This window comes from Typopeltis vanoorti, chromosome 13 (assembly GCF_054136105.1).
Source record: "Typopeltis vanoorti isolate ZY-2024b chromosome 13, IOZ_Tvanoo_1.0, whole genome shotgun sequence".
Classification (NCBI taxonomy): Eukaryota; Metazoa; Arthropoda; class Arachnida; order Uropygi; family Thelyphonidae; genus Typopeltis; species Typopeltis vanoorti.
The window spans coordinates 96,943,904-96,958,240 of record NC_143561.1 but is presented as its reverse complement, the minus strand read 5'-3'; the positions used below and the strand labels follow the sequence as shown (position 1 = coordinate 96,958,240).

Below are 14,337 nucleotides of genomic sequence, written 5' to 3'. Positions count from 1 at the left end.
CCAGCATCATGTCTTAATTTTAATGTAACCTGCAACATAGTAATGGGGAAAAAGCATGTTAGATATAGTAAATAACTAATAAAATAAGCACAAATATTTCCTACTAAAACTACATCAGTGTAGACATTTCAAAGATACACAAAATATAAGACAAATACAATACTCAGTTAACTAAAAAAGTCAGCTGCTGAACTCTAGAAGGATTGTATCAAATATATAGTAAATTATTGCTTATATTTACATAGGATGAGAATCTTTCCACAGTACTAAATATGTGGATGGAGGAAGGTGGTTAGTTCATTTTCAGAATGAGTCCAGATGGCAAATATTTCATAGCAAACCCAGAAAGAGGGTTGAGGATGAATGGTTGAAAACAGTATATTCTAAATGGTTTAAGTTTAAGCAATAATTAGCCAAGTGCAGAGGGATTCTCACAGCTCTGCCCTTAATATAGATCTTATTTTTCCAGCTACAATATCCTGATAGAATATTTTTCCATACAGGCTGATGACATCCTTGAGTTGTTTTTTTTTTTTAAAGAAACTATGCAGAAAACTTAGCCATTCTATATGTAAGAGAACCATTACAATTCACAATTGGTTTTTCCAGGCATTTTTTATGCATTTTTGGAAGACCATATAAAGGAGAAGTCTTCCCATATTGAGTGCATATTTCTTCACTGTACTGTCATCCCAGCTTATAAATAGATGTATCCCATAAAAGGAGGTCTATGAGGTGCTATCCAAACATTCAGGGAATTTGACCATAAAAAAAAATATTATTTTAACTCCTAGTTTCCACTGTCTCCTTTGAAGTAATTCCCCTTGGACATGTATACAATGATCCCAGTGGTGTTTTTCCATGATTCCCTGCATCCCTCGAAGCCCTCAAGTGTGATTGTGTTAAACACCTCCTGTGGCAAAACCTTTCACTGAAATTTCATCTTGGGGAACAGGAAAAAGTCACAGGGGGGGGAAGGTTAGAGGAATGACTTTTGTATTTTTGGAAGTCAGGAACTTGGAAGTGTTGTCATGGTAGAGAATTTAGTCATTGTTCTTCCACTTATTTGGACATTTGCACCCAGTGTTCTCCCTTAGTTGCTTCAAAACCTCACAGAAACTTGCCACTGGGGGGGGGGGGGGGTCTTGTGGACATTGATTTGACGTTTCTGTAAATTTGATACCCTTTTTCAGCCCTGGCTGAATTTGGCAACCTCCACTGTAATGACTGCTGCTTTGCCTCAACTGCTGCAGCAGTTTTTTTTGAAGTTGAGGCAAAATTTGGTGCAGATTCTTTGCTCCTTAAAATCTGCCATTTCAGTTGAAGAAAATTTTCAAACCACTAAAATATGATGTTACAGAAATGCACATAACCCAAGAATGCAGCCTCTCGGCATACTAATTCACGAAGGGTACTGCTCACCACTTATAGCCATGGAAGACTGTACTCCAACTAGTTCACACACTATTCACATTCCCTGAACTTTTGAGCAGTTCCTTGTATCTTCATCTTACTGTCATCGTTATCCATTACCCTTTTCCCTTATTTGCTTTCAAAATAGTTATGATTCTTTTGTTTTAGTAGAAGAGTACACAGAATTTGTAACTAATCAGAAGGTAGTAACTTGACTTCGAATAGTAAGGCAGCAATTACAATGCCTAGTCTGGCAACATCATTGAAAGTCCAGAAAGACTGTTTGTTGGCTGTATGGCTAGCATACCTGCTCTCTAACAGGCCACTGATTCGATTCTGCCATAGTAATAGATGTTTATGATTATCTTTAGGATGGATTTCTTATCCAGCATGAGACCATATCCCCACTTATTTGGAGGCTTTCAAGTTTTATGATTGATCTGTATGGGTTACTGGACTGTGTGAAAAAAAAAAATTAATTTAAAAAATCATCTGCTCACCCCTAGTACTAATGCACTATAGGTTTATAACATTTTGTGGGTGCAAAAAACATTTAAAAAAAGGGGGGGGTAACATGAAGTGGTTTTAGGTACAACAACAAAATCATGTCCTTTAGATATTACACTAATCTCAACATCAGTTAGTGGAATTATATAATATAATATTGATAATAATAGACTACATGTTGAAGTTGCCGTTTCACTTATTTAAAGCCAAGTTTTAATCAACAATTCCTTGTGCCACTTTCACTGAAACAAATGAACCATATATCTATTTTGAAAGTGGAGAAAGAAGAAAAAGTCACACTGGTGATGGGTAAAAACCACTATGAGAGGAAGATAGATCCTCCTCTTACAACCCACATCTATTTATCAAGAAGTAAGTTATAACCTTGCTAAAATGTAGATTAGATAACTGAATAAACCGCTTGATAATCTTATTAAATGGGATGAAATTACAGTGAAGAAACTACACAATAAAACAAGACTGCACACAGTATCTTTTGGAAAGGCATGCTTTGTCCATAGAAGTAGTTTTAAACATGTATGCCACTTCAAAGAAAGTTTAAAGTCACTGGCCTGATTTGAAATGATTGTCTCTCTCAGCCAAACTTTTGGGAGACTCATCTATATAGGATATGAAAATTGATCCTTCTAGAGTGCAGCACTTGCTGTTATTGGTTAACCAATTGTGTATTGGCCTTGTATTCTGTTTTTGAAAAGCTTCTTTTCTATACTGATGTACTGTTTGTACTTGGCAAAATATGTGTAATAATTTTATTAAAGTTATTTATACTGCATCTAACCTGTTCTTTTTCAACAGTATCATAGGGAAAATGATCAGCTTCACTGCTAGAAATGATAATGGCTACTCATTAAGAATTTTCTTCCTCCTTTTCTTCTATTTGAGTTTCTTTTAGTAGCATGCTGCTATGAGCAGCAGTTTGATCTGGACTAGGACTGTTTGGGATGGAATCTTTGTGAGAGATACTGTCAGCATCACTTTCTTCATGTTCTACCTCTGATAACCTAGAAATTAAATGAAACAAAAGCATCTTTTCAGTTATATATTTAGATAGCTACAGTACATTGCAAAAAAATTTGAATCATCTTATTAGACCTTATTTACCATTAGAATCTCTAAGTATAATAAAATGTTATTCGTGCTTGACTTTTTTTATTACTCTTGTATTTTCTGACCTGTCCAAGTTTACGAAAGCTTTGCTTTATAAAATGAATGAATGAATATTCTGCCATCTACTTTTACTTTTAGCAAATTTAGAGATGGATATTAGAAATTACAAATGAAATTCAAACCTTGCTAATGATTTCTCTTCCTCCTACATACAACAGGAGTTCCTACTGAAGATGATTTTGGGAACAATATACATTGCATATTTAACTTTTATAAAAACCGTAGTAAAAGAAATAAGATATTTTTAATATGTAGTGTTATATTTACTTGAAACTAAGATGGCCTATCTATGTCAGTCAGTGCTTCTGGCTTTAGTTCTGGTAGTTCCACCTTCCCATCCACTAGATAATCAAAGTGAGACATATGAATTAATCCATCTCCAAAAGTACGAGGAAGACAAGGATTGACTTGTCCTATTATGTGTTTTGAATGTTATGCAGCAGCTCAAGCACAGTCAACACTGGTTCCCAAACTGCAAAATCCATGTTTATCTGGTGGCGTTACCTGAAGTAAAGCAACGTCAAGTGGTACAATTTTCCGATGAAACAGAAGAGGAATATGGGTACAAAATCTGCTCACCCAGAATTAATTGGTTCGGGACAATTTGCTCCAACAAAAAATGAGTTGCTTTGGAAGATATCTTGGCATTCAGGCTTGTTGTATTCAGCAGCAGCACCTTCCGTATGAATATGGCATACTGTGACATCTTTCAATCCAGCTTTTTTTCCCATTCTCAACCATAGCTGGTACTAGCACCCTAGGAGTGGCAGCTGCCCCTTGAACATACACAGTGTCTCCTGATTTTATGATGCTTACAGCTTCTTCTGCTGATGCCCATTTTGGTTTTTTGTTGTCAAAAGGCTGAAAAGGTTCTCTGGGAGGAGCGCAACAATTTCTAGTAGATTGTTTATAGATTGCTCACTGATGCTGATTAACAGAGCGAAATAGCTGCGAAATTGAAGACACCGAAACACTACGGCAGGCTGCCATCTTTCTTTTCCTTTCACACACTTTTTTGTTGGAGCAAATTGTCATGAACCAATTAATTCTGGGCGAGCAGATTTTGTACCCATATTCCTTAGTGAAATTTCTCTTCTGTTTCATCGGAAAATTTTACCACTTGACGTTGCATTACTTCAGGTAATGCCACCAGATGAACATGGATTTTGCAGTTTGGGAACCAGTGTTGACTGTGCTTGAGCTGCTGCACAACATTCAAAACACATGATAGGACAAGTCATCTTCCTCGTACTTTTGGAGATGAATTAATTCATATGTCTCATTTTGATTATCTGGTGGATGGGAAGGTGGAACTACCAGAACCACTGACTGACGTAGAAATTAAAATTGGCAAATTGATTGCTGAGAATTTGGTAGATAACAGAGCCACTCTTCAAATGGGTATTGGCTCAATACCAGATGCAGTCTAAGCCCGTCTGAAAAATCATAAAGATCTATGGCCTATCTATTTTGGTTTTCTAAAAATAGTAAATTAACTCGTCATCTCTTACAAGAACAGAAAAAAAAATAAGTTTGCTATTGTGCACTGGTAGACAGACAAGATTAGACAGAAGAGAAAATCTTAAAATTGATCATTTTAAATGGTTTTAAAATATCTCTAGGTTGTAATTTCTATGGAGAAAGCTTTCTGTAGAAAATAGCATATGAAAGAAGAGGAAGATCAGTTGCAAGTGAGTTTGAGAATACATTGAAACTGATTGCTCATGTTTTGATGAGAGTAGTAAAATTAAATGAAAGTTTAGAATAACAATGTCTGCAGAAAAGGCACAGAGTAGAAATTGAATATTATATTCTAAGTAATGGAATGGATCTGTAAGAAAGATCACTGATGAAATAATGCTTTATTGAATGGGAAAAGGAGATGACTTTAAGCCATCTCTCAAACTACAGAAGCAGTATTCTGTATCTAAATGATGTGGAATTTTGTGTATATGTTCATACACACAAGTTGTGGCAAATTTCCAGAAAGGTCCTGTATAACTGTGCATATGGAAAGTCAGGTAGAATTGTGTACGCACATGTTTGGACATGTCTGTGCTGTTACCTATATGAAAACCACTGTTTTCTGCAAAGAAAAGGAAGGTTGTCTACAGCGGTGTGAGGAGCTCCACAAAGCAATGAATCCATATTGTCTTGTAAATGTCTTGTAAAATTGCACATGTTTGGATGTGTCTGTGCAGTTGCATGCCTATATGGAAACCACTGTTTTCTGCAAAAATTAAGCCTGTAGTTAACAAGCTGTGATAATTTTCACATGCATATTTATTGCTCTTGGGAGAAATATGAGTGAATGGAGTTTAGAACAGTGCATTAGCATCAAGTTTTGTGTCAAGTTAGGCAAAATGCAAGTGAAACTCTAGACACAATAAGAATGGTTTATGTGCAACCACAAACTTATTGAAAATTAGGAAAGAGTGTGACAATTAGTTCTTAGTTCAGTCCAACAGATGATTATGTTTAATGGTGGAAGAATTAAATTCAGACAGAGAAACAATGAGGAAGATTTGGGAATGGGAAAAATTTCTGCAAATATAGTTTTGTGAATTTTGAGTGAAGAAAAAAGAAGCAGCTGCTTGAAGAAGTTATAGGAAAATGATTTGATGTTAAATCAAGTATGAGACAAGGGTGTATGTTATCTCCAGTGTTATTCCTGATCTGTATGCATCACATTACGAAGGAAAGTGGTATTAAACGTGATATTAAAATGGGAGACATTAATCCAAGCTCTGTACTTCATGTAGATGTTATATTTCTAAATAAATCCAGTGCAAATCTGCAAGATTCCCTGAATAACTGATGTGATAAATTTGACATGAAAATCAGTAATAAAAGGACAAAGATAATGGGGATGGGCAAAAACATTGAAAAACAACTGCACTCTGAATGAACCTCTATAGAACAAGAAACATTTCATGCTATTTTAGACACAATTTTTAGTGAATATATCAAATTAAATATGGAAATAGATAGCAGAATTAGCAAAGCTGGTATAGTAGGAAGACAGCTGAATAAATTTATATTGAAAATAAAAGAAACTAGCAGTATACAGACAGTGTTCAAACCAGTTTGAAGTTATGGATCTGAGGGTTGGGTTAGAAATAAAACATGACCGGAGACCATAAATATGAGAATTCTGAGAAGGGGGGGGGGGATGAACAAATGGCATCAATGGCAGTATCATATTAAAAATGGGGATATTAGGAAAGAACTCGACATTGTTAGCATATCTAATCTCAGGTGCTATAGTCACTTAAACAGAATGGAAGAAGGAAGGTAGCAAAACAAGTGTTCTATACCAGGATGAAGGAAAAAGATTCAGAGGAAGATCAAGATCTACACAGACTGACCGCTCATACCATGTTGGACCCCCCTTTTAGCCTGAATTACAACACGTATGGTTTGGCATAGATTCCATGACTTGTTGCATTGCGTCTATGTCTACAGCATACCAGGAGCAATTAGTCCTTTAATTGGCTCAGAATTGATGGAAGAGGACTTTGCTCCTGCATCTGTTTTTCTAATATGTCCCATACATTCTCAATGGGGTTCAAATCCAGGCTTTGTGGTGGCCAGGAAAGATGGTGAATGTCACTGTCATGCTTATTGAACCATTGCTGACAATTCTTGTATGATGAACAGTAGCATTGTCTTCCACAAAACAACCATCACCTGCTGGATAAAAAAATGTCAACATTGCAGGATGGACTTAATCAGCAACAACATTCAAATATTCCTTGGAGGACACCCAACCTTCCAGCAATATCAGGGGGCCCATTCTGTACCAACAGAACATGCCCGACACCATCTCCAGAATATTCAGTTGTGTTTACAAAACAAGGTGGGTTCATTGCTTTGTGGAGCTCCTGTCACAGAGTTCCTCACACTACTGTAGACAACCTTTCTTTGCAGTAAACAGTGGTTTCCATATAGGCATGCAATTGCCAATACTGATCCTCTTCAATTTGTTGTGCTTAGTTCAGTGAGATATGGGTCAGGAACAGCATTCATTAAATGCTTTGGTCACTTGCTGCACACAGGAAGTTCTGTTTGTCCGCAAGTCTTCTCAGATGACCCCCAATCTCACTCCCAACAGACTTTCATAGAACCACAGTTATGCCTCTTAGACAAGCAAGTAGGTTATTTTTCCATTGATTAATAATGATCTTGGCTTCAGGCAGATGGACATTCACAATACACCCTCTGTCCAGAAAGAAACTGAACTTTTTGAAAATAGAAGAAACTAGTGGCGCCAACTGTTGTATCTCTTTTTGTTGTTGAAAGCGGCAACCTTCATTAGTGTTGTGTCAACTGTTTATGACATTTGTTTCATTAGAAGCCGAGTTATAGTGCCAGTGTGTTTTGACAAACAGTCGGAAAATGAGTTTCAAACAGAGCTGTGATTGACTTTTGTGTTAAACATGGTAAAGGTTTTACCAAAACACATCTACTGCTTCAAAAAGCATATGGTGATGAATGCTTATCCCGTACTCAGGTTTACGAGTAGTTTAAGGTATTTCAAAGTGGTCATGAGATGCTTGAGGATGACGAAAAGCCAGGCCATCCAAAAACTAGACTAAGCAAAGTTAACATCCAAAAAGTGCGTGATTTCATCAAAGAAAACCCGAAATCGTCTGTGAGATTGATTGAAGATGAATTGGGGATTCCAAAATGAACTGTGCACAACATTTTGACCGAGAGTTTGGGCCTTCATAAATTGAATTCGCAATATGTTCCCCACAAGTTGACCGACAACCAAAAAATGTATCGAATTGACCACTGCAAGAACCTCATTAAAACTGCTCGTAAGGACTCAAACTTCCTTGAGATGATCGCTACTGGTGATAAAACATGGTATTTTGAGTATGAGCTCGAAACAAAATGCCAGAGTGCTGAGTGGAGACCACCAGAAGAGGGGTATCCGAAAAAAAGTCGCTTGAAGAAGTCAAAAGTAAAGACAATGCTGATTTGTTTCTAAGATTCCAAGGGCATTATCTACAAAGAATTCGTTCTGCCTGACCAAATGGTCAATGGTGAGTTTTATCTCGAAGTTTTGAAGCGATTGATAGCGAGAATTCGTCGCGTACAGCATGAATATCGTGACGCAGGCAGTTGGTCACTTTTGCAAGATAATGCACTATCTCATTGTGAGACAGTTTTTGAGCAAAAACCAAGTTTGTGTGTTGGATCACTCACCATATTCACCTGATTTAGCACCTTGTGACTTCTTTCTCTTCCCCCGACTTCATTTGCCGATGAAAGGAAAGCAATACGACACCATTGAAAATGTTCAAGTGGGTAACCGACCCTCAATAGTATCCCCAAAACCGATATAAAAAACTCATTTAATGAATTAATTGACCATGCCAAATGCTGTATTGAAGCTGATGGAGAGTATATTGATTGAAATAAATGATTTGAATAATTATAATTGGCTTGTGTTTTTTTTTTTTTTCTATGAAAAGTTCAGTTTCTTTTTGGACAGAGGGTGTAAGCCCTTTATTGAAATCTGAAAGATCCTTTGTTTTTCCCCATTGTAATCAACACTGTTGATGTTTACTGACCAAGCATTTTGCATATACACTGCCTAAGTGATGTTTATGTACATCTGCATAAAGGTTTCTAATTCACTGGCAAGTATATTTAGTTGTATTAATAAAGTAAAAAGTGCTTTAGAAGAGAGAGAAGTATAAGATTAATTGGAAGAAAAACTGTCAATAGGAAGTTAGTACTACATGAAAAATTTACACCATTACTATTGTAATATCCAGTGCACCTGTAAGAGTACAAGTCAGGAATTTGATAATGATGTAATTTCATTCTGATGAAAATTTTAAATGTTACTTGAATTTCTTTCTAAAGTCAGAAAATATTTAACAGATGTTAAAGACTCACTAAATCAAATAATTCTAAAATATACTGACGTCTCTTTGCTGGCTTCCAAAGAATTGGAGGACAAATATCTAGTGCTGCTAAAGTTTATGACATTTGAATTTCCTCTCCATAAGAAAATCAGTAGTTTTTTTTTTTTTAATAACTTCTAAATTCATTGGTTGAAATATTTTCATATGTAGAAGCTTCTTTTTATATTTTTCAAATTGTATTTTAATTACAACTATAAGCCAGTTTCCTTTTTTTTTTTTTTTTTTCAGAAACACCGACTCACCTTCCTTGTATAACCAATAATTCATAAAGGCACTTTTTATTTATTTATTTTTTTTTTTTACACTTGTTGAGAAGGGCTTATGACAAGTCTACAGTGTTCTCAATATAAATAATGACATTCCAGAAGATCTGATAATAATAGATTTTGTTGCATCTCACTCAGAAACATGATATGAGATGTCACCAAACAACAGCTAATATTCTATCTTCCCAGGTTGAGGATATTATTATTATTATTTGACACCTCCAGGGAGTCCAAAGACTCATCGAGGGAGAGTGTGCCAACAGCATCGAACGATTGTCCCCTTCCAACTACTAACCGCGCTCAAACTTACTTAACTGAGCCATTAGTAGCAGAGGCTCTACCAATCGACCAACCTTTGCCGGCAGACCAACCTCTACCAATCGACCAACCTTTGCATATGTTGATGGATACATACTGAACTGCCATACCACTAAATAATTACATATAATAAATACAAATTTTTATTCTCTGTGCTACTGAGAAATTTGTTTTCATTTAATTTAAATGCTTTCAACTACTAACCTATTCATCTCCCTAGAACCTTATCTTTAGCATAGATGAAGTCAGTAATTACTCCAAGTTTATCAAAATAAATACTAAATTAGTGTACATAATTTTTGTAATAATAATTTGATTAACATTAAATGTATCTGAATTGATATGGTTCTACACTGAGCCCAACTAAAACTTGTGAGAAAAACATAGATCAAGAAATGTCACAGTAATCCATCAAATACAATCCAATTCCAAGCAAAACTCCAAGTAAATTTTCAACACTTAATTCTCTGAGTGAACTGAGTAGAATAAATAGTCAAGAGTAAATGTAAGTGGAAATTATTTAGATCATTACTGCTTACATGATTGACATTCATGTTCACTGTTGTTGACATTGCATCAGAGCAATTCTGAAACAAACTAATTGTATTAGTGTGTGAAAGATTTTTTAATATTTCTGTGAAATTCTAAAAAATTATTTACCACTAAGCAAATGCATGTGCTGATATTGGTGAGCATATGAGTGAAGAACCTCTGACGTGACTTCATAAAGGTTGTGTGACACAACCTGTATGATGTTGTGCTGTGTTTTTGTTGGACTGGCAATGAAGACTGGAGTGGAGAGAGAGAGAGAGAGGCAGTGAAAAGTTCAAACGTTATGGGATAGTATGAATTCAAACTTTCCAGAAACTTAAAGAATAAAATAGAATTTGAAAGTGCATGGACATAGTTTATTAAAAACAGTTTATATACTGCTACTTCTAAAGTACAGGTAGTTCCTGATTTTACAAGTTAATTTGTTTCTAGCACACTCATAAAGCAGAAATTTATTTTCCATAAATGTAATGTTAAAAACTGGGGTTATATTCAAGACAATGAACTTTAACCACATTAATCAAATAAAGAGCAACAAAACAATAGTGGAATCGTTTAAATTATTGCAAATTACAATAGGTTTAAATTTGATTGTGTGAAGTCCTACACCACCACCCTAATCTTAATTGAACAGATTGTATACCTATATCTAACTTTTGGGAAGTAATTACCATTAATTGTTTATAATTTTTATTTATTTTTTAATTACATAACTATACCTGTTTCCCTGAAACTTTATGTATGCTGCATGACTATTTCTTGTGTTCATATTTTAAATGTTGTAGCCAATTCTTCTGCTTTCTCCCTAAATAATGCTCATGTTACATTGAGCAAAAAATATAGGAGTATTTAATATATTCTAATTTGCTTTCATTGTGTGAAACAGTTATTTTAAAATATTATGCCTAATATGCCTATTTCCTTTAAATGACTGGTAATTGATTTAAACTATTAATGTTAATAGTTTAAGTATCTCAGTTATTCTAGTTGCATGTTTGCTTATCTCATATTTTGTTTCTAGTGTTATTCCTCTTTGCTGTTTCTTTTTATTAAAGATCACTGTCTGTAGTATTGTTCATTTTAGCATAATATACATTAACTAGAAGAAGAGAAAGAGAAGAAACTAAATTAATGTGTTTCCATTATGCTATGCAAGAACTCTTCATACTGCATGGAAGTAGTGTTTCTGTTCAATTCTCTCTGTCTTGTTAAAAAACGGAAAGAATGACTAAGAAAACTTATATTTCATTACAAGGATTGATACTTCCAGTGTTGTCGTCTATATCTAACCCAAAAGGATGGTTGAGGGAATATAGATGAAAACAGGATGTCTTCTAGATGTTCCAAATAAAAGTTGGCTAAAGCAGGCGAAAGTGGATTTCCCATGGCCATTTCTTCCATTTGGTTGTAGAATTTGTTTTGACACAAGAAATATCCAAAGTGCATCACGAAATCAAATAATTTTACGATATCTTGTGGGAAGATGTCAGCAAGTAATTGACTGTAAAATTATTGCAATCACATATAGGCAAATCTCGCTCTTTTTTGAAAAACTTCAGATTTCTTAAATAAATTAAAAAATATCTCATTACAACCTACTGATCTTATAGTGAGCTTCAATGTAGAATCTCTATATACTAATGTATCTCTCAAAGAGACTTTACAATTATTGCTGACATCTTCCCACAAGATATTGTAAAATTATTCGATTTCGTGATGCACTCTTGACACATTTCTTGTGTCAAAACAAATTCTACAACCAAGTGGAAGGAACGACCATGGGAGGTCCACTTTCACCTGCTTTAGCCAACTTTTATTTGGAACATCTAGAAGACGTCCTGTTTTCATCTATATTCTCTCAACCATCCTTTTGGGTTAGATATATAGACTATAGACGACATCTTTTCAATGTGTGGCCTCACAACAGAGATTCCTTACCTTCCTTTTTAGCCAAAATCAATTCTTTACACCCTCGTATCAAGTTTATCATGGAGATTGAAAAAGACAAGTTATCCTTTTTAGACATCCTCCTCATCTTCAGGTATTCTGACAACAGTTTACAGAAAACCTACTTTTACTGGACGTTACATTCTCAAACAATCTGCCCATGATTCTTATCGAAAAACAGGAATCATAAAATGTTTAATTCGATGAGCTAAAACTAATTGCTCAACTCCCCATGAATTGCAGAAAGAACTTTCAACTATCAAACATCACATGAAATTAAATGGCTTCTCCGAAAAAACTGCACAACATCTGTTCGATTCCTACAATCCAATCCAGAACAACAAAGAATCAATACGTCGAGTTCCAATTCCATATATTTCTGGGATTTCAGAACCAATTTCAAGAATTTTGGAGAAATGTGATTTAACAGCCACTTATATCCCTATTAACAACATATCCGCCTATTTCCCCTTCTTCTAAAGATAAACGCTCAACTATGTCTCTGCGTAGTGTATATCAAGTTCCTTGTAACTGCAATCTGTCGTACTTTGGACAAAGCAGACGCTCTATAGAAAAAAGAATACAAGAACATCAATCATACATTCTTCACAACAAATCTGATAAGTCTGGATTGGCATAGCATGGAATGGAGACAAGCCACAACATTCTCTGATCCAAGACTTGCCTTCTACACAGATGTCGCTATAAATTCGAATGCCTATTCAAAGAAAGTGCTGAGGCCTTACTTCAATGCCTTAACTTGAATCAAAATGATTGTATATCCTTGTCAAAAATATGAGAACGTTTAATCTGGATAACACACTAATTTTTTTTTTTAATTGAGACCTTTAATATGTTATCTTTAATTGAATTTATAAATTAAGATTGTTATATGAAATTGTGAATTAATATCTATAATTTATTCATTTCTGATGAAATTTACCTCTCTTTAATGCTTAGCAATGTAACATCACGTGGCTCATTCTACTTTTGCTTTTGAATAATCAATTGTTTATATTCCACATTGTAAAAACTGTTCCTATAAAGCCACTGATGATAGTCTGTTAGTTTCAAACTGAAATATTTAGCAAACATTAAAATATTCTTGTGTTAACGTGTTTATAATTCTTAATGGACAAAGTTAATACCTGAATACCTAGAAATGGCAAGATGTTGAGAGAGGATGAGATTAAAGAGAGGGTTGGATCACAGCAGCATAGAAAACCCTACAACAGAAGAGAATGAAAGACTTTGGGGAAGACCATCTAGCAGTGAACAGAAAGTGGTTAATGATGATATGTGAGTGCACTTGTTTGTCCTCCTACTAATGTATGCTTGCATGCATATGCTTAGTTGTATTTCTTTGTACCTGTGAAGATGCCATGACCAAGGCAAAATATCGATATGGTAATTTAGTAATTATTATCTCTAGATGTGTATTTCTCAATTAAACTTCAACATGAGTGATAGTAATAATCACCATTTAAGTATCACTTTTTTTTTTTTTTTTTTTAAAAACAGCAACAGTCCAGCATGTGTTTTTGAAAATAAATTTTAGTTTCTGAAAAAAAAAAAAAAAAAAAAAAAAAAAAATACATAAATAATAATTCAAGTTATTTTTCTTTTTACCTTGAAAGCAGCTGAGGCCTATCCACAGATGGTCGATGTCGTTTTGCATAATATGTATTGCTTGGAGTTTGGCTGCTATAATTATTACTATCTGCAAGAGTGAGATACGTATAATCTATGCTACCCCGACTAGCAGTACTCTCTTTTCGTTCACCTCTGCAAAACAGGCAGTTAATTGGAAGAAAAAAAAAGCATCAGCTGATGAAAAAGTCTACCATTAACAAAAAAAATAATGAATATCTTCAACATTTAAAAAAATTGCATTATATGGAAACTGTTTTCTTTAAGAAAAAGTAGATTATCAACTTTCCATTCATTTTGATATTCCAATTGTCCATGGTAAAACATTTCTGGCTAGATGGATTTTGATGAAATTTGATCTCAGTTATTTTCCTGTGTTTTATACCAGAATTTTATACCAGTTCTTACATTAATTATAATGCTTGCATTATAATTGTTGATTTGACTTATGAATCAAACACATGCGCATGACAGGGGGGTGATCTTTATAATATATTCGACTATGTAGCAGGTATCCTCAAAGGATGGTGTCTACCCAACATTATACATATGCA

General features: G+C 34.6%; 2 protein-coding genes across 2 annotated transcripts in view; one reads left to right on the top strand and one right to left on the bottom strand.

Moving 5' to 3' along the window:
* The window catches only part of LOC150100402 (testis-expressed protein 10 homolog), a 172,111-nt gene extending 158,857 nt beyond the window's left edge, over positions 1 to 13,254 (top strand). The window contains exon 16 of the mRNA XM_090402792.1: positions 12,137 to 13,254. The gene's annotated coding sequence lies outside the window, so the exon portion shown is untranslated. The remainder of the gene's footprint in view (positions 1 to 12,136) is intronic.
* Positions 2,789 to 14,337, bottom strand: part of LOC150100401 (bestrophin-3-like) — a 92,045-nt gene continuing 80,496 nt past the window's right edge. The window contains exon 11 of the mRNA XM_090402648.1: positions 2,789 to 2,942. Within this exon, the coding sequence (XP_090258774.1) occupies positions 2,789 to 2,942 (154 nt within the window). The remainder of the gene's footprint in view (positions 2,943 to 14,337) is intronic.